General features: G+C 36.5%; 1 protein-coding gene across 1 annotated transcript in view; it reads right to left on the bottom strand.

Annotated features, from left to right (window-relative positions):
* Nucleotides 1-25852, bottom strand: part of STX17 (syntaxin 17) — a gene marked incomplete at its 3' end in the record, with an annotated part of 28498 nt that continues 2646 nt past the window's right edge. Inside the window, exons 2-7 of the mRNA XM_084237498.1 lie at nt 24490-24555; nt 15160-15385; nt 6730-6845; nt 6601-6651; nt 948-1034; nt 1-240 (exon numbers count right to left, since the gene is read on the bottom strand). Coding sequence (XP_084093624.1) covers nt 1-240; nt 948-1034; nt 6601-6651; nt 6730-6845; nt 15160-15385; nt 24490-24555 — 786 coding nt within the window. The remainder of the gene's footprint in view (nt 241-947; nt 1035-6600; nt 6652-6729; nt 6846-15159; nt 15386-24489; nt 24556-25852) is intronic.

Below are 25852 nucleotides of genomic sequence, written 5' to 3'. Positions count from 1 at the left end.
TTAACTGCATTTTTTGTCAGTCTGGCTGGAGAGATCTGGACAGCTGGAAGTGAGCTTCTCCATCATTTTCTGTTTCTTTCTTTGTATCAATTTTCCACCTGTGAAGCCCAACACCCCACCACCAAGTGCAGCTGCAATTCCTGCCACTTTGAAGCCTGCAAGGAGGCCAATCGGACCCCCTACCACTCCTCCGATGAGTGCACCTGCCACAGGCAGAGCTGCCAGCTTGTATTTTGCAGCCTGTAAAAAAAAAAAAAAAATTCAATTTAGAAATTGAGTTGAGAATATCTGCCTGTGGTGATGTGCATTTTCCTCTCATTACTCCTGGCAATGCCTCTTTAACTCTTGGTACATAATTAACCTTAGAGACTGTACTGGGGGAGGGAGGATGACAGGGTGGGGGAAGAAAGTATTCCACAGGTAGTACAATTGCTCCAGATCTCAGAAATGAGAAAAGAGGGGTACGAAGAGCAGGCTGCAAATTGATTTTACTTGCAAAACAATCAATCCACTAACTATCTAGCTGGCTTATTTAAACAGGTTCAGCAGCCACAGATACCTCAAGCTTTTATGTTGGACAGAGATCATTCCATGCTATGTACCTGGTGTTAAAAACAACATTCTATGGAAAATAGCTGGTCCCACTGCACATGTGCTGTCACTTTTGCTCCTACTGGATTTTACCCACATTCTCTTGTAACATGAAATGCTTTATAGTGGGTTTTGGTTTACTGTCTCTTTGAAAAAATTTCTCTCCCGACAGAATGAATCTTAGAGTAGAATATTACAACAGCCATTGATTTCTTGCACTACCTATGTGTCATTTCTTCCTTATTTCCTTAATTGCTGGTTCCCTCAACATTAAAGAGAGCAGATCAATTGGGTTAATACTAGAGATTCCTGGGAGCCAGAGTACCATTGATTTGTCAGCGGGAGCAGAATCTTACCTTCCCCAAGTTTTTGGTTCCCTCTTCAACATTCACAGCAGCACTGTTGACATGGTCTTCAATGCTGTCAATCTTCTCCTGCTGAGACTAGATGCAAAGGAATTATGAGTGAGCGGTCCTGCTGGGGAGCAGCAGTCAGCCAATACACACTATTTTAATTCCTGTAATCAGGGCTCCGTGTACTGCAGTCTTGCAGTCTTAATAGCAGTTCATTAATAGCAGCTGATAAACCATGTCGAAAGTACAAATTCACTTGCGTGAAGAAAAAGGAGGGCAACTTAATTATTAGGTAATAAAAGGGTGGCACCTTTATAGTGAAAAGCATCTCACACTAAAATTCATTCAAACATACAAACATAGTATTCTCCAAATGAATGTACTTTCTAGGAGGAAAAAAAATGCAAAAAGGCTTTTACATGTCACATTGGGGCTGACGGACAATAAGAAAAACAAATACAAAACCAACCAACCAACCAAAAATCTTTCTAACTTTACTTCTTTGAAGATTCTATTTAATACAGGCAAATTTGCCTTCGGAACAAAATGTCCTTGATCCTGTAAATACGAATTACTGTGTTTCAGGAATAAGAACACAATATGGTTTGATATACCAAGAGATCTTTCCACTTCTGATATGCAGTGAATGAATTTACTGTATTTCACACCTGTACATTTTAATAGGCTTTAAAATCACAAGTTACAGTGTTCCAGATGAAATATATTAATAAAACATTCTACATAAAACAACACCTGCACTGATACAGCAGCTACTGTGGCTCTGACTACAAGGAGTGTGTAGGTGGTTAGTGTGATTCCCCCTCAGATGTGTGACGCTCCACCACTACTGTTCTGAAGTGGCTCCTGAACTTCTGCTCAATACCTTCAGCGACAGGAACTCGTTACTCACCACAGGTTCACATTCCCATTTTAAAATAAGTTTATTTAGCCAGAATTTTATAGAATTTATATACAGTGATATGCATTCACTTTTAGGGTACAGTCTGAGGAGTTCTGACAAACGTATATGCCTGCGTGACCATCATCACATCAATACATAGAGTACTTTTTCAATTCACAGAAAAAAAAGAGGAGACTCTCTCTTTGACCCCAGCTAAATGCCAGCTTCTACAATGATTGTGAAATAACTCAACTTCGATTCTGAAATATCTGATTGTCCTTATATAACTGACCTCTTTGCTTACAGTGAAGCAGATAACACTAACACTCATTCTAATGCCAGTTACATCTTGTTTGGGAATATGAAGCCTACACAACACCATTCATTTCCCCCCAGTTGCTTCCTATCCGCAGCACTGACATTGCTTCCCTCCCCACATGTCCAGTGGGCACCTTTCTCTGTTAGCCCTTTCGCGGTATTCCTTCACTTCTGTGTTCTCTATCATATCTTGCCATCTACACACAATTCCTCAAGCAGTCCTTTATCAGTTTTCCTTCCAACTCCAACAGAGGTTCTCTGTTGAGTGGGCACCAGAATCACTTTGAGGACTTCTTAAAAACACTGATTTCTGTATCCCACTCTTAGATTTTCTGATTCAGCCGAGATGGGATGAGGCCTGAGAATCTGCATTATTTCTATTGAGTTCCGGGGGATGCTGATGCTGCCTGTTCATGATTCTTACACTTTGAGAACCACAAGTATATGTCATATATACGAGATAGGTTGATGGGCACAGTCTCTGGTCAGATGTCCTGCTTCTTGAATAAGGAGGACTCAAAGGCATGACAGTGATAGTTAGGCAGCAAGCTGGTGTTAAGTGCTGTGCATCGGGCCTCCCCTGGTGGCGCAGTGGTTGAGCGCTGGGTTGCGAAGCTGCCTGCAGCCTCTGCAGCACTGGTTCGACCCCTGGCCACTGATGAGGGTCCCACATGGTGTGCAGACCTCTCCTGCCGCAGCTGCTCCCCTCAGCAATGTATTTCGTCAGTCTGCCTGTTCTGCTCCCCGCTCTGGCTCTGGTGAATTCTCTCACCCTCCCGTGCTTCTGACTGTACCCAGTGCTTGTATAAATAAATAAATATATAAATAAATCTTTAAAAAAAAAAAAAAGAGCTGTGCATCATTGGCAGCAGCACGCCAAACTAGATCCCATCCAGAGCTGAATCTGGTCACCACTTGTCTAGTCTTGGCTAGAATGCTGGCTCTGAATGCTGGGCCAAACCACACACACAGCCTGACCCCAGCACAGGACACCAAGTCAACAATAATAGCACCAAAGAGCCGCCTCAACTCTACCTTTCTTTTACTCCTATTTGCTTATGCTTGTTTTCACCTACCTGGGCATCCCATGTTCAACAATCTTCAAACTCCCTGACACTTTATGCTCTGACGCTTCATATGTGATCTCGGTATCCCTTTAACAAAGAGTCAAGCCATTTATGAGGGACGCACAGTGTTTCTCAAGCTAGAGTAATGTACACTTTTTTTAAAGGAAAAGAATTCTCAAGACTCTAAAAATGTGTGTATGGATTTCATTTTAAGAAACATTGATCCCTTTATCTGCCTGAAAAATAAATGAATCCTAGTGAGCAGTTATAAGAACACCTAAGATTCTGAAGACAATGTGATTCATTAAATTAGTATTTGTCAGATAGAAAGCAATTTGGGCATGTGAAGTGAAGCTAATGAAGAATTGTTTTCCCCTTGCATGTAAATGGAAGAAGCAGACATGCAGTTGAGGTTAGTGGAAAGGAAGGGGGTGGGAAGTAACAGACATCATTTCATTTAGTCCTGTCATGATTTTTACAAAGCTCATTGTAGTCAAATAACAGCCTAAGATCACATAGGTAAAAGATGGAGGAATTGGATATAATACATTACAACTCAATATTGATGCATACAGAGTAAAACTGAGTTCTAAAAACCAAAGGGAATAGAGTCAGAGACAAAACGGGACCAGCAGCAAGGGTGGCGTTCTGTCGAGCAACTAGTTCAGAGTTAAGTTTCCCTGGATTAGAAGTAAGGCTGGCTCTAGTTATAGGAAGAGTGTACTTTAAAAAATGGAAGAAAATTGCCACAAAGTGCCTAGCAGATGGTAATTCATTGATATCTACTGGATTACACCCGGACTTTCAATGGCTTTGTAGATTCTACTACTAGCGTGGTAAAACATACATACCATAAAATTTACAACTTTAACCATTTTTGAAGTTTGTAATTTAGCGACATTAAGTACATTCACAATGTTGTACAACTATCACCACTGTCCTACAGGTTGTTTTATACTGTTCTTCATTCTTCATTGATTTGACTTAGCATGGTATCATGCTCCATAAATACATGGTTAATTTGTCTAGTTGCTATCGTGTCCATGTGATGGTAATGAGAGGATGTGGTGATTCTAGTTATGTTCCCAAGTCATTCGGTGCCTAAATGGAGCTTCTGTGAGTCCCTGACCATGTGGTCATGAGAACACAGTCACCCCGGAATAATAATCAGGGGTTCTCCTTTGAGCTTTTGCCTGATAGCATTGTTTCATGTCCTGACACAGATTATTATAAATAGGACATTTGTATATAGCTATGGCTATATCTAAAGTTCTCCTGCATGAATCTTTCTTAGGTTAAATGTTAGAAGCTGCTTACAAAACTCAATCAGATAATAAACTGCTAAATAAACATAAACACTTAATTTTCTTTTCACATACCTATCCCATTGGAAGGGAAATGTGTTTGTCTTGAATGAAAAGAATGCTGTACATATCTTATTTTTAAATCAATTTTATTGAAGTGTACTTTACATGCATTATTAGCGCATATATTTTGAAGTGTACAACGTATATATTTGTGTAACCATACATGATGAGTTACAATAATTGAATAAATTTTGAAGCTACTTTGGGATTCTGATTCTTATTGTTTCATTCCTTTTTCATGTAAATAGATTAACAGGCTATACAGATAGCTAATCCAGAAACTTCAAGCATTTTACTTTCTCTGACTTAGAGGTGTCAAAAAAGAAAATGCTTCAAATAATTTACTGCATTCAGTGTTAGTTATTACACTTCAACAAAAAGAATCCACAAACTAGAAAACAGAGTAAGGAAGTAAGGAGCTAGTACTGAAAAGCCTAGAAATAATGAATTCCAGAAGGAATGAAAACATTAGAGAATCAAAGGTTTGTAATAGAAGGAAATATGGTAAGGTGGAATAGGGTGACTAGAACTGACGTTTACAGTGAACTTAATGCAGAATATGCACATGTTGATTCTCAATGATGTACTCCTGAAACTTACATAATGTTGTAATGCAATGTTACCTCAATAAAAAAAAGTTGAGGAAAAAACAACTTTTATATGGAAAACAGACAAAACTTGTCAGCATTTAGTTTCCACAAGGAAGAATGTGTAAGAGTTAGAGTCTTCAAATGGAACTTCAACATTAAAGTATGAATTATGCTCTGTAAATGTTAAAGAGGCAAAAGACATACTAGAGATCTATATGAGAAGTTGGGGAAAGAGGATTAGATTAGCCAGCTTCTTAAATCCTTTCTAATCCCAATTTTGAGGTTTTATGATCTAGGAACTTGCCAGGTGTATAGCTCCCAAATGGCTTGATCAAGAACAAAACCTAGATAGAAGTATAAACAGAAACAGGTTTGTGCCTGTATGTACACTACATATCTAACTTTCTCACAATTCCTGGGAGGGAAAAATAAAAATAATTAAAAAAAATGACAGAATATTTTATCTTCCCTACTAACACTACTTTGTGTTCCCTAATCTATGTTAACCTTATCTCTGGTTCCCCAATTATATGAAATAAAGCCTTAATGTTTCCTAGCTGTGGCTCTTCCATATTTCTACTAAGTGTACCCCATAAATAACTCTCAGCTCTCCTTTACACTTGTTGGCATTGCTTTCAGTTAAACTCTTGCAATTAATTTCTAACTAGTTGTCTTGCTTATAATCTCCCCTTCCCCAAAGCCCATTTTTCACACTGTGATCATTCTGAAGCACAAACTGCATCACATTACTCTAACCTGCTCAAAAATTTGTATTGGCTCCTTAATGTCTGCAAAATGAAGTTCAAATTAGTATGGCCTCCAATTCCATCATAATCTGACCCTCACGCTCTTTGCTTTGCTTTTCCGTGGTATCTTATGCTGTGGACACACTGTGGTACTTGTCATTTCTGAGAGCCCATATATACTCTTCTCTATAGTAAGTCTTGTTTACCTGCTCTCAAATGCACCTGTGGACATTTCACTCATTTTTCAAGGCTCAAGCAAATACTATCTATTTTTTGACACTATCCTTAATGTTTCTACCTCATAACTCCTGTCTCCCTCTCCTGGAATTAAAAGCATCTCCTTGGAGCTGATAATATTTTAGATCCAAGCTTACTTTTACTGACTCTAAATTCTTGAAGGCAAAAAGCAGGCTTCATTTATTTCCATATCTAACCTCAGCAGACCACAAATACCAGGGATCTAACACTGTACATTTTTATATAATACATGTTTAATAAATATTTATTAAACTGATCTGCAAATTGAGAACAATCAGACTTCCATCTATGACTCAATAGCAGTCTGAGAAAGCATAACTTCTATTAAAGTTCTAATTAAAGCCCAGTGATTGATGAAAGTCTTTTATCCTATTAACCCAACAGTTCTGAGCCCAAAACAGACACTTACCATCACTAGTACGGAGAAATCAGTGACCAGTTGACTAAGTTCAATTAAGTCCTTAAAAAAATAAGAGAAAGGAGTTACTCACTTCTATGCCTTTTATTTTTCCAAAAGTAAAAAAAATTTCTCACATACCGCTTCTAAGTTTTCCCATGATTCTGCAGCATTTTGGTCTCGGGGAATTTCGGGCAAGGCATACACCTGAGTCAAACTCTGGGTATCAGCTTCAGTTTCAGTGGTGTGAAGTACTCCTGGATGAACACAGCCCCATATTTGGAGTTTATTTGCTTTGTTAGAAAGTCAATAGCATGAATCAATTTCATAAAACAACTGCTATGCAAAATGCTTACCAGCTAAATTCAGACTAAAAGCAAATTGATTGTTCTGCAAAAATAAATTCATCCACAGGCAGACTGTTTTGAGGTTAACAAATATTTTTTCCTTAATTATTCTACAAAGTCAACTCAAAAAAATGGCTACAAATACTATCTGTTCATTCTGAATAATTCAAGGTATATGTAGAAGAAATACCACCAAAAGAGAACTATTCTGTCTGGCTAATGTAAAGAAATGTTCAGTAGAAATAGGGTTAACACTTTTCTTTGCTAAATCATTAACCTCTCCTCTGACTATTTTAGTCATAAATATCAGCTTTACAAGTTGTTTAAAGTAGGAAGTGATAGGTTTTTATCTATGAAAGTAAGTACTAGTAACAATTTGTTATCAAAGTAGCTCCTCTGGCCCTGTATCTTTCTGTACACATTGTCACCCTTTTTCTGGTCCATGCCTCCACTGCTTCACTGTCTTTTGAGTTCAACCCAACAGGGCTTTCCTCATTAAACACTGCCTTAATGATGAATTAATTATGCTCCAAACTCTACCTTCAAGCATTTCTTATTTTCTTGTACTGACTTTATCAATCATTCATTTATCAAACTGATAGTTACTAAATGCCTACTCCATTGCCAAGAAATATTCTAAAGTGTTGGGGACACTATGGCAAACCATAAAAACAGTTCCAAGGAGTCAGCTCTGCATACTGATTAGTAGCATAAGCCTAGTCAGAAACCAGACTTAGAATCCTCGTTTGGTTATTTAACTAGCTCTTTAACTCAGCCATGGATTCAAGGTCAAAGACCTCCTTGACTTATTTTTCCTCATTTTTAAATAAAGTGATACTTACTTTGCACTGTGCCTCGCTTACATATCAAGTGAACTTGTTAGATAAATAATTACTACTGCTGCCATTGCTTTGAGAATTGAGAATAAATTTGAATTTCAATTTATCTGAAAACATTTCTTTATCTTAAATACCAGATACAGAGTAAGTTTCATATTACAACATTATGGCAAATATCCAACTTTTTTTTTTTAAGATTTTTTATGCATACAAGAGCTGGGGTGTAGGCCAGAGGTGTGGGAGGTGAGAGGATTCACCAGACACAGAGTAGGGAGCAGAAAAGGTGGAATGACTGAAATACACTGCTGAGGGGAGCAGCAGGCGAGACAGAAGAGGTCTGCTGTGCCATGTGGGTAGCTCCCTGGCTGGGGATGGAACTTGCTGCAGTGGATGCAGATAGCTTCACAGTGCTGAAATTTAACCCCTTGTGCCACCAGGGAAGCCCAAGTATCCAACATTTTATTTATTTATTTATTTATAGATTTATTTATTTATTTGTTTGTTTGTTTGTTTATTTATTTATTTATACAAGCACTGGGTACAGTCAGAAGCGCGGGAGGGTGAGAGAATTCACCAGAGCCAGAGCAGGGAGCAGAGCAGGCAAAAGGACCCAAGTACACTGCTGAGGGGAGCAGCGGGCGGCAGGAGAGGTCTGCGCGCCATGTGGGACCCTCCTCTGGTAGCCGGGGAGCACCGGGGATGGAACCGACTGGCGCTGCAGAGGCTGCGGGCAGCTTCGCAACCCAGTGCTCAACCGCTGCACCACCGGGGAGGCCCAGTAGCCAACATTTTAAAAGCTCGCTCTGATTTTAAAAAATGCTTAAAAGTGTTGTTTACCCTATGTCCTAAGTTAACACAGAAGAACTTTCATTCTTGCTTTATTCAAAATTAATATTCTGATTATAGAAAGAATTCCAGCATCTTTAATATGATGGTTAATAATGATAACTTTGCTAATTGTTATCATAAACAGAAGCTTTATAATGGCTACATCCATAAACTTTATAATGGCTACATCCACCTGAAGATTTTTTATATCATAATCTTAGTACTATTAAAGAGAATCTGAATGAAGTATGACAGGGAATATAACAAAATAAACAGAGATTGCCATGCATAAATTCTTGATCTGAAAAATAAAAGGATGGGAAATGTTTGACATTTTAAGCAAACATAAAAGATTTTCCTCAGTCAAAATTAAGAAATGTTTTAAGTCATTCACATCTCACTTGAAACCAAACTACGTCTGCATCTTAGTTCAAATGGAGTCTTAAGACAAAGAGATCTATTCTCTTGCATGGAAAGTCTTGCTGTAAACTTACAACTCTGAACATCACTAATCAATTCAAGGCATGACTAATAACTAAGAAAGGAAACTCTTTAATTTCTACAACTTTCATAAATAATATATTCCAGCCCATATTATCAATTGACTCTAAACTTTCATATACTGCTACAGACATGAGGTGGCAAAACACTGAAACAGATTAGAGATGCAGGAAACAAGGCTGAAGAATTCTTATCCTGTCTATATTAGTCAAAGTTGCCATTGTTTTACAAGACATATTTTCAGATAATTCTATCCATATGCAAATAGTCTAATCACTATGAAATGACTTTTAAGTCAGAAAACTTAATTTTGCTGCAAAAGAGGACATTTATGAAAACTAAAGTTAAAAGAAAATACATTTTCTGAATAATACACAAAACCTTCTACATGTTTCACAAACTGTTCAGCACATGTATATACTTGTGATATAATCTAATATTTCATCAAACTCAATATTCTAGACTGAAATTCCCAGCAGTTTTAAGATTGGATTCTCTATTCTTTTGTGAATATTTGTTTAAAATGTAATAAGATTCTGCTCCTATTGTGCTGGTGAAGTGTGTGTGCTGGATGGCGAGTAAGAAAGACAAAGCTGAAGAGAAGCACTGACTCACTCTGTATGACTTTATATACCTTTCTAAACACAAATCAAATTTGTAGGCTCATCACTTCTCTTGGTGGGAAGCAATATGCTAAAAATGAAACTAGATACACAAGTGAGACAGAAGGGAGTTTCTCAGATCAAACAAGATTGGCAGAGAAGATTTACTTCAGGAACTCTCAGAATCTGTACAAAAGAAACAGCAAAATCATCACAGCTTCCCCCCCCCCCAAGTTTAATAAGCTTCTTTCATTCTCCAGAGAACATAAACCATCCTATTCCATTTGTTATTTCTATCTGTAAATGAAAAACTATTTTTGTATTTTGATTTCACTCATGGAAATCTGGCAACACTGCTTCTGAATCTTTGCTGATGTTTCCAATCAATTTATTTAGAATCAGATTGAATTTTTAAAGGAGAAAAGTATTTTAAGGTACCTCTATGCAAATAAAACACTTTTTTCTGTGTAGGCTGTCACTACTATAATGAATGCCTAAAGTAAAAATAGGGAAGACCAGAGTGCATAGGATAAGAACGACAGAGAAGTCCACAGCTTAGAAAAATACATATGGAGCAAGCCCAATGCCTATCCTACTATTAAAGTCTTTTGAAAATTAGTTACTTTCTTTTTATTGTTCTTCTTTACCATTCTCTCAATTATTTGTTACTAAAAATATTTTAGAATTTAAGGCACCCGAGAAGAAACTTTCACCCTTGGAAAAATACTTAGGCACATAGGTTCAAAGTCAAAGCACAATCTAACCAGCATGTTATCTGGAATATGAAATTATACCCACTGTTTTAGGGGTAACTTAGGTAGGTGATTTTATAAATGAAATAACTATCTTACTAAAAATCAGCACTAGTGTTAAAGATTTGATTTTGTAGCTTTCTCCCGGTGTCAGCTGCTTAGGTCTTTAGCCAATTTGGTGTTATAGGAGCCAAGAAGTATGAGATGAAATAGTTGTAAAATTAAGTACACCTGCTATTTCTTCTGCCTTATCCCCTGGTTCTGACCCGATATATATTTTTATTTCCTTTTTACATGTGTCCTCAAATTTTCCTGACATCTTTGTCATAGCAGTCAGCTTCTTACAGAGAAAACTGCCAGCAGAATGGGTAACTGCCTCCTTCTAATAACCTTATAGCCCCCGCCCCTGAAGATATATAAACCCAAGTTAGCTGAGCCCAAACTGTTCTGTTGGTGGAAACACAATTTTAAAAAGCAAGTATTAGATATCACAATATTGTAATAAAACTCTCAGAACACAAATTTTTTGTTTGCTAGGGTACTAGTGATGATGGGCAATTCAAGGCTAAATAGCAAAAGAGTGATGCTAGAGATTCTTTTTTTTTTTAAAAGATTTATTTTTTTTTATACAAGAACTGGGGTATAGGTCAGAAACACAGGAGGGTGAGAGAATTCACCAGAGCCAGAGTGGGGAACAGAACAGGCAGATGGACCGAAGACACTGCTGAGGGGAGCAGCGGGCAGGGCAGAGGTCTGCTGTGCCATGTGGGGTTCTCCCTGGCCGGCGAGAAATCGAACCAGCACTGCAGAGGCTGCAGACAGCTTCACAGCGCGGTGCTCATCCACTGCACCATCAGGGAGGCCCAATGATGCTAGAGATTCTTTCCAGAAAATTCAGCTTATCTTCACTGTTATTACTGCCTTGACAAGTGTCACAAAGTCTGGGTAGATAGGATGGCCCCTAGAATAACATGGAACTATAAATGAAAAGGCCACTTTCTCCGTACATCCACATGAAGTGTCAGTTTGCACCAAATAAAAAGAACAGCATTCAGTCTCATCAATATAGTGGTAACTATATGAACAAAATAATGTAAACAGCAGCTCTAAAACTGCTGAGTATTTGCATTTCCTCTTCCCCAAAACATTTTATGGGTATTTACACACAGAGTGGAGTGATTACAGCACATCTGAAATTACCAAATTGATTTGGAAAAGATGCATTCATTCATATTTGTAAAACATTAATGATCCACTATGTGTCAAGCACCATGTGCTATGTACAAAGTACTATGGATACAATAAAGCAAGATTACCCAGAAACTCTGGATGGTGGCCTAAATGCTTTTTCCATCATTATTTTTTAAATTTCCCTGTAAATGACTAGAACATCAGCACTGAAAATATAAGTTGAAAACACCTGGTTTTGTAGGACAGAAGTAGTAGAGGAGCATCCTGGGTAAATAAAAACAGAAAAATTGGGCAACTATAGGATCTCTCAAATTCTATTCTAATCTGTAATTTATTTATACCCTATCTTTTCCATAAAGATTTAAGGCAACTTAGATTTATGAAATGTTAACAAGATGAGAGTCCAGGAGGATGGTGGTAAGACACTAAGTAAACCTCCTACCAAACACACAAAATGGATGTAAAACAAAGCCCAAAAAGCCCTGTAGGAAAAACTGACTACCACTGCACATGCTGGGAACATCGGCCCAATATAAAGGGCTAGGAAAAACTTCATGTGAACTCCCTTTAAAGCGACAACAGGTGGGGAGCCTCCCTGGTGGTGCAAGGGGTTGAAGTCTCAGCACTATGAAGCTATCCGCAGGCATTGCGGCACGGGTTTGATCCTCTGCTAGGGAGGGGACCCACATGGCATAGCAGACCTCTCCTGTCTCACTTCCTGCTCCCCTCAGCAGTGTATTTTGGTGGATCTGCCTGTTCTGCTCCCCACTCTGTATCTGGTGAGTCCTTTCACTCCCCATACCTCTGGCCTGCACCCCAGTTCTTGTATGCATAAATAAATAAATCTTTAAAAAAAAATAAAGTGACAACAGGGTAGTACCACCCACAAGATGCAGCAGTGGCTGCAGTGCAGAGCCCACTACAGCCATGCACTTGGGCACATGCCAACACTGGGTGTCCTAACAATGGTACTGGGAAAGCTAGAAAACAACACATAAAAGAATGAAGTTGGGTTACTTGCAAATGCTTTACACAAAAGTAAATTCCAAATGGATTAACAAATTATATACAAGCCTGCAACAATAAAATACATTGAAGAAAATAGTGGTGCTATGTTCCATGATATCAACAATAAAGATATTTTGGTGACTTAACCCTTATGGTAAGGGAATTAAAACCAAAAATAAACAATTGGGATAACCCTCAAATTAAAAAGCTTCTAAGCAGCAAAGGAAAATACAAGATGATTAAGTAGAGAATGAGAGAAAGTATTTATATAATATATAAATGATAAGGAATTAACATGCAAGATATATAAAAAAGCTCACACACTTCTACAATAAAAAAATAACCCCATTGGGCCTCCCCGGTGGCGCAGCAGTTGGGCGCTGGGTTGTGAGGCTGCCTGTGGCCTCCGCGACGCCGGTTCGATCCCCAGCTGCTCCCCGGCCACCAGAGGAGGGTCCCACATGGCGCGCAGACCTCTCCTGCCGCCCGCTGCTCCCCTCAGCAGTGTACTTCGGTCCTTCTGCCTGCTCTTCTCCCTGCTCTGGCTCTGGTGAATTCTCTCACCCTCCCGCGCTTCTGACTGTACCCAGTGCTTGTATAAACAAAAACAAACAAACAAATAAATAAATAAAGCATGCCTCTATTAAAAAAAAAATAAAAATAACCCCATTAACAAATGGACAGCAACTATAAACAATTCACCAAAGAAGACATCCAGAAGGCCAAAAGACATAAGAAAAAGTGTTCATCATCACTTCTAATAAGAGAAAGGCAGATTAAAACTACAATGAGATATTCACACCTGTGAGAATGGCAAATATTAAAAAGACCTCCAACAACAAGTGCTTGAGAGGATACAGAGAAAAAAGGAACCCTATTACATTATTGGTGGGAATATGAACTGGTGTAAATATTATAGAAAACAATCTGGACTTACCTTAAAAAAATAAAAATGGAAATACCATACAACCTGGCAATCCCACTTTTGGGCATATATCCACAGAATCTGAACACATCAACAAAAATCCATATGTTCCACCATATTCTCAACAACATTATTCACACTATCTAGAAGAGAGAAGCAGCCTAAATCTCCTTTGACAGATGACTGCATCAAAAAGATGTGGTACATATACACTATACAGTGTAATATTGCCATGAGAAAGGTTGAAATGCAGCCATTTTCAACAACATGGAGGGAATTTGAGTGAATTAAGTAAAGCAAAGTAATTCAGAACAATAAAAACAAATACTGGACACTCACACAGCAGCACATATAGCTCACATCTGATAGCATAAAACACTTTTAAAAACTACTTGATATCAATAAACATCCTGAGGGCTCTGAGGTTAAGGAGGGTGGGGAGAGAAAAGGACAAGAGGACACAGGAATGGTGGTGGGGAAAAAACATTTATAGCAGAAATTACAGGACAGAATGTAAACATTTTCTCTACACTGCTATAAAGGAGACAGGTAGGTAGATAAGAGACAGGTAGATGAGAGATTTATATGTACACACAATGACTTCGTCAGTGACAATTTGCTTTGGCAAGTGTATCACAGGGAACCATACTTAAAAATACCCTCATTTGCATGCAAATAAAAAATAAGAAAAAAATGGTATTTAAGATTTCTGTGCTTGGGAGGAGGAGCAGGCAAAAGAGAAAGCTTTAATGCTGCACCAAGGATCATTCTAAGAGCCTAAGCCAGAAAAAAAGTAAATAAATGGCAAAAATCAAAAATAAACCTTTAAGACCAAAAGGAAAAACATAAAGCCATAATATTTAAAAATTTTAATTTCTAGTAAATTTAGACTTAAGTTTTCTAGTAAACAACTCAAGTAGAGAAAGAAACTTTATCAGTTATGCCACACAACACTTCTAAGATTAAAAAAAAAAAAATCAATTGCTTTGAAGTACTACTATGCATTAAACCAGCAATTATTTTCAGGATTCCTTATAAAGTTATTCACATAATATAATCAACTATTATCAATGACATCTTTGAAAAAAACATAAAGGCAAATTCATAGGATTGTCTCTTGGACTATCACTTCATAAAAGCTGATGGCATGACTCCCAAAACATATTTTTTTATGTTGTTATTTAAATTTCAAAAACTGAGCATGGAGATAGAGCTAACAACCCTGGTGAAAACCAAAATGCCTAAGAAAGAATCAAGTCTATATTACCTGGAGTTGAGGGAGAAGTACTCTGCAGACAAAGACGACATTTACCTTAAAAAAAGCTTTAAAAATTTATGCTCATTATATAGACAAATAGGCACCTGAAACCTGTACTCTATATGCATAGTCACACAGTTTTTATCCTGCAAACTTTCATGGTATGTAACTTTCAGGCATACTCAGGGCCCAAGAATTCAACATACTGGAATAGGAAGTGAACCCCTGAGATTTATATGTCATCTGCAGTATCTATACAAGGAGCTTAGCTTTATTTAATTAATCACCATGATCAAGAGTAAGACAGAATAATACATTACCACCAACAGTCATGGATCTGGTTAAAGAAGGCTGTAACAAAGTTTGTTCATCATTAAATTGCTTCTTAAGTTCTTCTACAGATTCCAAATGGAGTTGGAGAAATTCTGCTGTTGCTGCTGATGCTTCTGCCTTAACAGGATCTATCATTCTCTTCAGAAGTCCTAAGTCATCCTTTCGGACTTTCAAACAAAGCTTCTCCATTTCTCGGATATTGGAGCGGAGTTGCTATAAAAGAAAAAAAAAACATTAAAGCCACCATCTCTTAGATATAAAATACCTTTATTTTTAGAGGTAATTTGTGATTATGGTTGTGAATGGAAATGATTACAGGATTTTCTACAATAGAAGGCATGCATAATACTTTTTCTATTTTTCAAATCTCTGATCAAGTCTAGTTTTTTAGAACTGACATGCTCTACTTTGAACTTATTTAGCATTTTTACCTTCATTTGATTATGACAAAGTAATGCTCTTCATAATAAATCAAACAATGCAGAAACATATCAAGAAAAATTTAATTATTCCCCCACTCACCAAACCCCTTACTTCTCTTAACCCAATATGTCTACACATTTCTCACTGGGCATACAGACATTAATATATATGTTTCTTTCTCTTTACAAAAACATTGCATTATGTCTAATAATCTATAACTTGTCATTCCACACACTAGCTTTACAATACCATCATGGATCTCCCTCCTAGTGAATAGCTACATCGTATTTCATGGTATGGATATAGCATAATTTATTCAATCTCTCCTCTAGTGATCAAGTCATTTATGTTGTTTCCAGTTTTCAGTTATTACAAACTATGAAACATGTCCTTGACTATATAAATATATATGTATTATACTACATATAATTATATTTTGTAGGAATGATTCCCAAGAGTGAGAGTACTCAAAGGATAATGTGCATTTTTGTATCAACAACTACTGGGCCTCCCTAGTGGCGCAATGGGTTGAGCACAGCACTGTGAAGCTATCCACAGCCTCTGCAGCACAAGTTCAATCTCCTGCTGGCCAGGGAGCTACCCACATGGCGCAGCAGACCTCTCCTGTTTTGCCTGCTGCTCCCCTCGGCAGTGTATTTCAGTCAATCTGCCTGTTCTCTTCCCTTCTCTGTCTCTGGTGAATCCTCTCACCCCCCTGCACCTCTGGCCTGTACTCCAGTTCTTGTATACATAAATAAATCTAAAAAAACTATTTGTTTTTTCCCCACAAGGCTGTATACCAATGTACTCTACCACCAAAGTATAAGTATCCATTTCCCACACACTGCCAGTAGTACATGTTATTTCACTGTAGTTTTACTTTGCACTTCTCTCCAGTGAACTTACTGAATTTTTGTCAAATGATTTTTTCTGTCTTTTAAGATCATTTAGCAAAATCATAAAATTTCCTATAATGAATTATGAGGTTTCGTGGTATAGAATCATCTTTATATTTCTGAGATAAGTTCTTTCTGGTCAATAAAAATTTAAGTATGCTGTTAGATTCATTTTGCTAATATTTTATATGGAATTTTAACATATATGTGTGTGTACACATACATGCATATGTGAACAGTGTGTGTATCTGTACTATCTTTAATAGGTTTATACTCATTTTAACAGGTTTGTGGTGCTAGATTCATAAAATGAACTGGGGAGTTTTCCAATTTTTTTAATGGTTTATACTTTGAAAGACATAGAAACCAACTATTCTTTGATGATAAAACAAATCTGCAAGAATGATATAAGTATGGCACTTTAAAAAGTTATAGAGCTTCAAAGAAAAAGAAAAATACTGGATGGTCTCACTCATTACAGGAATCTAGAAAACCTAAATAAGGAACCAGGAATAGGTTGTCTATTTCTTACCTGAGTAGTAGTGGTTCCATGAGTACATACAGCATAATTTATTTAGGTGTATATTATGTCTTATTCATTCTATAATGTCACATTTTACAAAACAAATCATTTAAATAATATCTTTACAAAAGAATATTATATTGAGTGGACAATTAGCCTACAGATAGAAATAAGTTTGAAAGAATCTGGATAGGGGAAAAATTGACTAGCAGTCTCACTATGGAAGAATACTGGCTACCACTTTGCTGGATAAGCATAATAATTCACTCATTTCACTAGGTTTCAAAGTTTACGGGACCAGAGACTATGTATAATCTTTGCACCATTATATACTAAAGGCCATATTTGGCCCCTGATACACAGTTTGAGTCAATAATTTATGTGAATGAATGCTTTCTTAATATTTTCCACCAAGTGGCAACAGTGATCTCCAACCAAAAAAAAAAAAAAAAAAAAAAACCCAGCCAGAATTCTTCCCTGGAAAGCATAAGTCGCTAGCATATGAACTATTTCATATGTCATTAGATGGAAGAAATAATGAAAAAACTCATTTTTGGAAATAATTCTGACATACAAGCATAATATAGTGAAGTAGAAATCAAACTCATGAGCGAAAGCAATCTTGCCATCGTGGGAGTTCATAATAATTATAAAAAGGAATACTGGAAATAGTGACACATTATGGAAGTGATTCAAGTTTAGAGAAAATAGTTGTATGATGTAGCAGAAATTATATTGTGATAAGATCATTTTTAAGAGTTTCTAAAAAGTGAAACTCTGACACTATAAAAACAAGTAAATCTGATAAGAAAGTGGCATCTTAAGAATCCAATATGGTTGTATAAGAAGTGCTATGATAAGCTCTGCATTTTAAGACTTCTTTTAAAAAAAGGGGAGGGGGGTGATAAAAAGAAAGCCATGTGAACAACCAATATGAAAGAGTGGTGTGAAACAAGGAGAAACATGTAAGTAAAGTAAGCCCAGAATGAGCGGAGGCTGGTGAAAAATGTTAAGAACAATAAAAAGGATTTAAAAAATATATGAAGAGCAAGAAGAGCAAGAAAGAAGGTTTGGACCTACTGCTTAGGGCAGATGGTATAATGTTAACAGATGATGCAGAAAAAGTAGAATTTGCTTAACTTCTATTTTATTTTTGATTCTTTATTAAGGAAAAAATACTCAAAATTGAAAGGGGCATAAGAAACATGCTCAAAGAAAATCTGAAATATACTAGAAGGATCTAGACAATCTTCATGAAGGAGGTGAGATTTATCTGAAAATTAATAATGGGAAATATAAGACACTAAATAGAAAGAAAAGACTGGGGGGAAATAGGTGGAATAAAAGGATAGAAGCTTTCTAAATAATACATCTCATCAATTTTAGGACAAAATATCTTTCCACATTTTAACATCTCTGAAATTTGAACATTTCTTGAAATATATAGTTTAAAAGACATTGTGCCACTTCATTGAAGCCACTTTTTCTTTCTTAAAGGCATAAAATAATGGTGAGTCTTATAGCTGATGGTTCTATAGATTTAATCTTCTCCCTGTGATTTTTCAGTATCTGTCAATCAGATTTAGGATGTTGATTTATCAGATCATTAATATTTCAAGGCTGAATTTAAGTTTATATTCCTCTCAAGCTCATAATAATCTAAAACAATTAACCTTTTAATAGCATATTCATTTTAGGAAACTACTATCTTCTCTTCCATTCTATAACTGGTCTTGCTTATTCTTAATCTTTTCTCCTAAATTTGCTCTATCTGTGATTCTCCTCGCTTCCTCATCCTGTCTTTTCTATTGTTTCTCCCTTTTAAGCTGTCATTTTTAAGGAAAAAAATTAAAAAATAGCGCAAGTGTTCTAGGTTCTGTCAAGTAAAATCATGAAAGTCACATTTTATTTTACGTTCCATGGCAGATTTTATTTTCGTAAATTTATGCTACCTATGGAACTGGGACAGGACAGTATCTTTCCAAATGTGGTCTGAACTGGACTGAATCAGAATCTCAAATAAGAGCCCCCAAAATTTGCGTTCTCAATGGCTTCTGCATCACCACTGTTGTGCAGACCTGGCTGATCAGGTTTCAGTAAGTTAAGTTAATGTTCTTCAGTGAATTACAGAAGTAGCAACAATTTCCAAGTCTTCTACTTAGTTTCAAAATTTGACCACAAACTCCTCCTTAACACTCATGTTTTCTTTCCACTTGCAATTAAAAACTTTAAAAAGCTTAAAAACAGAGTTAACAGAAAGTGCTCGCTTTAAAAACAGAGCACTGGATAGAGTACTAAGGAGGAAGTACTGCACAGAGAACCCTGGAGATGTACAGGAGTCACCCCTGAGTACTCAGCAAAGAACTGATCAGAACAACTAATCAGAACAAAAGGAAACCACCCAAGGCTGGAGTAAAAAACACCCAAAAAGATTAGCATGAACAAGTGCCAATCATTCATTTAAAGCTGGAAAGCAACAGTTCCCACCAGCTAGACTAGAAAAGCTAATTCACAGGGCACTGGGTAGAGCACTCGGAAAGGTTTTGCCTCAGTAGTGGGGAAATAATCAGTCCTAGACTTTAGCACTACGCCAGTCAAGTTTAATAAATCACAAAAGAAAGAGTTAAGAGGATCAAACTGTTACTGAGTAATTAAATTCCTTCCAGAACAAAGTTCAACAAGATTTATGGGAACATAAAATATCCATCACTCAGTCAGGCAAAGGCCACCCAATCAAAGATTACTAGATCTACAAAGAAACAGGAAAACACAACTCAGAATGAGGAGAATAATCAATTATAATTGATCCATAGTTGACAAAGATATTAGAATTAGCAGAAAGGATATCAAAACAATTACAGTTGCATTCCATATGCTCTAAAAGTTAAAAAAAGATATGGAAGATAAATTAAAAAAGGCCATAAATCAAAATCCTAGACATAAAAAAAATAAACTGAATGGATTAAGAGAGATTAGACATTGTTGCTGCTATGACTAGTGACTATAAAGCTACAGAACTAGAAACTTGCCAAATGAAACAGAAAAAAGTAATTTCCTTTTCCAGATTTGGGACATATTCTCTTATTTCTTTAAATGTTCTCTGTTCCTTATTGTTTCTCTTCCCCTTTTGGGATAACCATTATTTTTATATTGCCCTTCCTTATGGTGTCAGTTCACAAAGTGTTTCTTCATTTTCATTTACTTTGATTCTCATTTTCTTCTTTCATTTTGCTTCTTTGTAAATTTGTATCTTCACATTCACTGATTTGCTCCTCTTCCACTTGGCTTGTTCTAGTTCTGTTGCTTTCTATAGCATTTTTTCATCTCTTCAATCTTTTTTTTTTTTTTTTCCATTCTGAAATTCCTTCGTTTCCTTCTTTAGGGTATCATTTTCGATCTTCTGTTCATTGATTGTATTTATGAATCTTCTTGTATATCCTTTATCCACTTTTCTGCATCTACTCTGAGTTCTTTGAGTTCTTCAAATTTCTTTATGATGGCATCTTTGAATTCTGTATCTGATAGAAGGAATAGATCTTCCATTTCTTTGTGTTTGGTTTTGGAGATATGTTCTCCATATGTGGTGTTACAGTCCCCTTTTCACTTTTGCTGCCATTTGTTGTGTTATTCCATCTCCCACCCCCTTTTTTTCAGGATTTTACTGCTGTGGGTCCTGCCTCTGTTAACCATATCTCCACTCCTCCCACACTGGGCCAGGGCACTGAACAGAGGGCAGCTAGGGATTGCTGCCATTGTGCAGGGCCCTGTGTGGCCTGGATTTGAGTGTGCACTGGTTCCCAAGGTGCTGGTGACTGACCAGGGGGTGGTAGAGGTAACTTCCTGAGGGTGGATGGGGGCCACTGTTAAAGGTTGAGTCCCTGTGCAGCCCAGTGGGACCTGCCTCTGCTCTTGATGTGCTGGTGGGTGAGCGGGGGGTGACAGATTCTTACTGAAGGGTAGCTGGGCCACCACTGAAGGGTGGTCTCTGTGTAGCCCACACTTGGGCCTGCATTTGCTCTGAGGCTCTGGTAGCAGAGCCAGGGATTGAAGAACTTCTGAAAGTGATCTTTTAAAGCCATATCAAGTCATCACCTGTTCAGAATCTATCCAAAATTCAAGTTACCACATCCTGAAAGGGTTAGACCCACCTCTGATTTCATCTCCTTTATCCTCTTCCTCATACCAGCTAAACTTATCTCCTTACTACCCCTTGATTATACCAAGCATCCTCTCACCTCAGAGTCTTCACACTTGATTTTCCCTCTGCCTTGAAAATTTTCTCATGACTAATGCCTTTAATTCAAGTTTCTACTTAAATGTCATCAGAAACCTTCCACAACCACCTATATAAAATAACATCACCTTCTTTGATTCTCTGTTCCCTTTAACCTGCTTTACTTTTACTACATGACACTTATACCCATCTAAATATTGTATGTTTACTTTAAAAAGTTATCTATGTCTTTCCACTCACCATTTTCAGAATATAAGTTGGATGAGAACAAGAATTTTCTTCTGTCTTGCTCACAGCTATATTCCCTTGTCAACAATAGTATCCAAAACATAATAAATGTTCAAATGTTTCAGCTCTTCTAATAATCAGGTCAGAAAGGCAGATTTTCTGCCAAGTTTTGAAATATTGTAGGACTATACACCAAATAAATGGGTCTATAACCAATGTATTAAGTCTAAAAAAAGAAAGCATACTAACGTAGTAATTAACAAGCTTTGCAGTATTCAAGTAGTTAACGGAAAACTACGGTCAAACTTTCAGTAAAATTAAGTGACAAAATTCTTTACTTTTGTAACTAAGTTTAATAACTAGTTATGGCTTCCGCCCCTTCCTACTGAAATATCCTGAAATTTCTTTCTAAAGATTAAAGATGTTTAAATATATAATTGTCTATACTGATAATTGTTAAAAGTAATTATTCTGAGTTAATTAAAATTCTGAAAAATAGTTAATTATGTATTTAATGATTAAAAGAGTGGCTATGCATATATTTGCCTTTGTTAAATATTGATTTAAGGATTCCTAATGTGTTTTATAACATGCAATTTTGAGAGTAGACTGTGTACAGCAGAAAACATTTGGTATCATAATAATCTGATTTCTTTACAAACACAGAGCACAAGTCCACTGGTAAACATTTAAACAATTTAGAGTAAATATATTCTAGACATCATATAATTTATTACTATGGGCTCCAGGATCATAACTATTTAATTAAAATAAATCTGAATTATTCTTTTCTTGTATTACCTAACTACTACACTAAGGTATTGATAGTATTGTAATGACTTCACATGTATTTCAACTTCAAGAGGCAGCAAAAACTGAACTATCAAAAGGAGTACAAATAAAGGGAGAAAAAGGTTTCCATTTATTATTCAACATACATCTAATGAGCACCAACTACATAGTTATTAAATGCAGTACTCCAATTTCTATTCACCTGTTAATTAAAGGTATTTCAGATTAAAAAGAAAACATTAAGAGACAATGTTGTAATTCATTCTTTTAAAGGATTTTCACTAAGTGCCTGCCAAGAGCATTGACATTATGCTAAATAAACTGGATTCATGCAGTACCACTTATTAAGACCTTGCCCTTATGCCAGATAGCAGGCATTATATCATTTATTAGTCTCTATAGAATATTTGACTATTAATAATACACTGACATCTATTAGCTTTTTTAGTAAAGTTTTAAGCTATTACTTAAATAATTTGATAGTTTTCATGAATTCATGCCTAGGTAAATTCCTTCAAAACAGAAATTGTGATATATTTTTCAGAACCTTCTATTATTAGCTTACTGCATTACTGTATCTTAAATATTTGGGAAGGAGATAGGAAGACTGAGCTTTTGTAAATACATATTTTCTACTTTTGTATGAAAAACCAACCAATTTTTAGCTTGATGTACCAGTTAAAAGTGGGAATATAAAATCAAACATTACTAATTCCTCTTACTTAATGAATGTCTATTATATGACAGGGGCTATGTAGGCACTTTTTACCCAAGATCAACAATCCTTCCAAGCAAACTGCAATACAGTAGAATGAGATTTTCCTTGCAGAAATAAGTCACAAATGTATAAAATAGTATTGTGAATTCTTTCACAGAGAGAGCTTTTTGCAGAAAGACCTTATCCAAAGGTCTTTTTATCCAAAGATAAATTTGAACACAAGCTTGTTTATAACCAACTTTTTTTTTTCCCAATAACCTATGAGCAAGATTGAAAGAAGTCACAAAGAATCAAAACAAGAAATCAAAAGAACGTGTGATATTATAAGAACTATTATTACCATAAAAAGACATTTCACATGACAGTTGTGTTCCTCCAACACAAGCATTCTGAGAGAGCCAGTGCAAGCTAGATGGCGTTTTCTCACCTATCCTTAGAAGTCAAGCAGCATTACTGCTGGCTTAGCCAAGATTTAATGGGAGGAGAAAACGACTCTACTTGATAGGGGTGAAAACATCCACATTAAGTAACAATCCAAAGAGATTTAGAGTAAATATTAGAAATAACAATATGAAGCTAACTGGTCATAAGACCTACATATGAAAATAAACTATACTTGCATATATACCACCAAAAGTCAGAAAACATAATTTAAAAGATAACATTTAACACCTCCCCCAAACACACACGCATGGTTGCGCACATGTGCAAACCAACACACACACAGTATTTAGTAGATTAATGAAATAGATGAACAAAATAAATGAAGGTTGTATTTCAGCCATCTGTTGCTATATAACACATTCCTCTAAAACTTAAGAGCCTAAAACCACTATTTGATTTTGTAGATCAAAAATTTAGGAAGGCTTAGTTGGGTAGTTTTCACTTAGTCTCCCATATGGTTGAGTCAGATGTCAGCTGAGGCCACAACCATCTGAAGGCTTGGATGCACTGGATGTCCAGGATGTCTCACTCCTATGGCTGGCACTTGATGCTGGCAGTTGTTAGAGCTCAGCTGTGGCTGGGGCAATCTATTGCATGCGAGTCTCAGGCTACTTGGACATTTCACATGACAGCTGTGTTCCCCCAACACAAGCATTCTCAGAGATCAGTGCAAGCTAGATGGCCTTTTCTTACCTATCCTTAGAAGTCAAGCAGCATTATTGCTGGCTTAGCCCAGATTTAATGGGAGAAGAAAACGACTCCACTTGATAGGGGTGAAAACATCCACATTAAGTAACAAAGCAGCATTATTTTATAGCGCTAGTGTTGGTGTGGTTTCTTAGAAAGTTCACTGATAGAGTATAAGTCAATATATCATTTCTAGAGGAAATTTTAATAAAAGGAGTCAAAACTTTAAAAATATACATGACATCAGAGTCAGTAATTTTTGCTGAAAATGTATCCTTAAGGAAATAGCTAGTAGGGTATTTATCTTTGCAAAATTTTCTTAAAGCTGTTATTTCTCATATTGAGCTACTAAAAACAATACAATAGCCTTACCTGAACTGTACGTCCTGCATTGATATGCTCTTCGTGTAACTTGTCCCAGATTCTGCATCTTTGATACTACATAAACAAGACGGGAAAAGATTTTTTTGAAGGGTTTTTAAATCACTAGAGTGATTATTTCTAGTTATTTCAGAAATACCCACTCACCTAACAAAATTTAAATAGCCTTAGTAGTGGCAAGTAACAATCCAAAGACCACATAAGTGGAAAGTTTTCAAAAACATTACATATGAAATTCTGACACATACAAAATGGCCATCCTACCCAAAGCCTTTAGATGGCCTATAGAAAGAAGCATGGAGATTCCTCAAAACACTAAAAATGGCTCTGCAATATGACCCAGCAGTTTATATATATATGTATATAGATATATTTATATATATGTGTGTGTGTATATACATACACACACAGATAAATACATATACATACACATATATGTGTACACATACAAGCCACTGTATAAGTGTGTGTATATATATACACACACACATACATATATATACATATATATGGCATTTCACATGACGGCTGTGTTCCCTCAACACAAGCATCCCCAGAGAACTGTGGAAGCCAGATGGTCTTTTCTCACCAATCCTTAGGAGCAAATACCTTCCCATTAGCACTCTTAAAGATCAACAACTAGCAAGGAAAGTTTATCATGCTATAGTTTAACACAAAACAAGGAAGGAAAGAGGAAAGGGAGGGAAGAACAAGACAGTAAGAGAGGAGGGGAAAGTATAGAGATAAGAAAGCAGAAGAAAACTTAAAAAATAATAATACCACCACCACTGAGAGATGATGAGATGCTATATCCATCAAACAAGAACAGAAAGATTTTGTTTATTTATTTTTAAGTGATATGTTTAATAGGATGGTTTCCACAAACTACACTCTAAGTTTCTAACCATCACAATTCTGTGAAGTACAAAACATTAAGTTACAGGCTATGGGGTGAGAAGGCAGCATCCACGGTGGCACCTTTCAATCCTGCCTGGTCTAGGAGTGGCTGGTAGAGGAGGTTTCTTTTTAAACCAAGTCCTCATTTCAATGTACAAAGGAATTTCTCTGATCAATATTAAATTAAATTGAAAACAAAATGAACTAAAACAGCAACTACTACTCTACAGTGGGGCAGAAATGGAAGGAAGGAATGAGTTCATCAAAGTAAAAGGGAAGAAATCAGAGGGAAGGTCCTGTGGCTGTGGCCACTCACACTGTTCCGTTTTTACTTTTGGTGGTCTTTAAAGGGAAAAAGAAAATAAGAGAGAATTAAGGAAAAGGAACATAGTTAGAAAAAATGTGATTCCGGTTATTTCATCTTAGCACATAGCAGGAAGGTGGAGATGACAGGTGG

The sequence above is a fragment of the Talpa europaea genome, assembly GCF_964194135.1.
Source record: "Talpa europaea genome assembly, chromosome: 7".
Classification (NCBI taxonomy): domain Eukaryota; kingdom Metazoa; phylum Chordata; class Mammalia; order Eulipotyphla; family Talpidae; genus Talpa; species Talpa europaea.
This window is presented reverse-complemented; position numbering and strand designations above follow the sequence as displayed.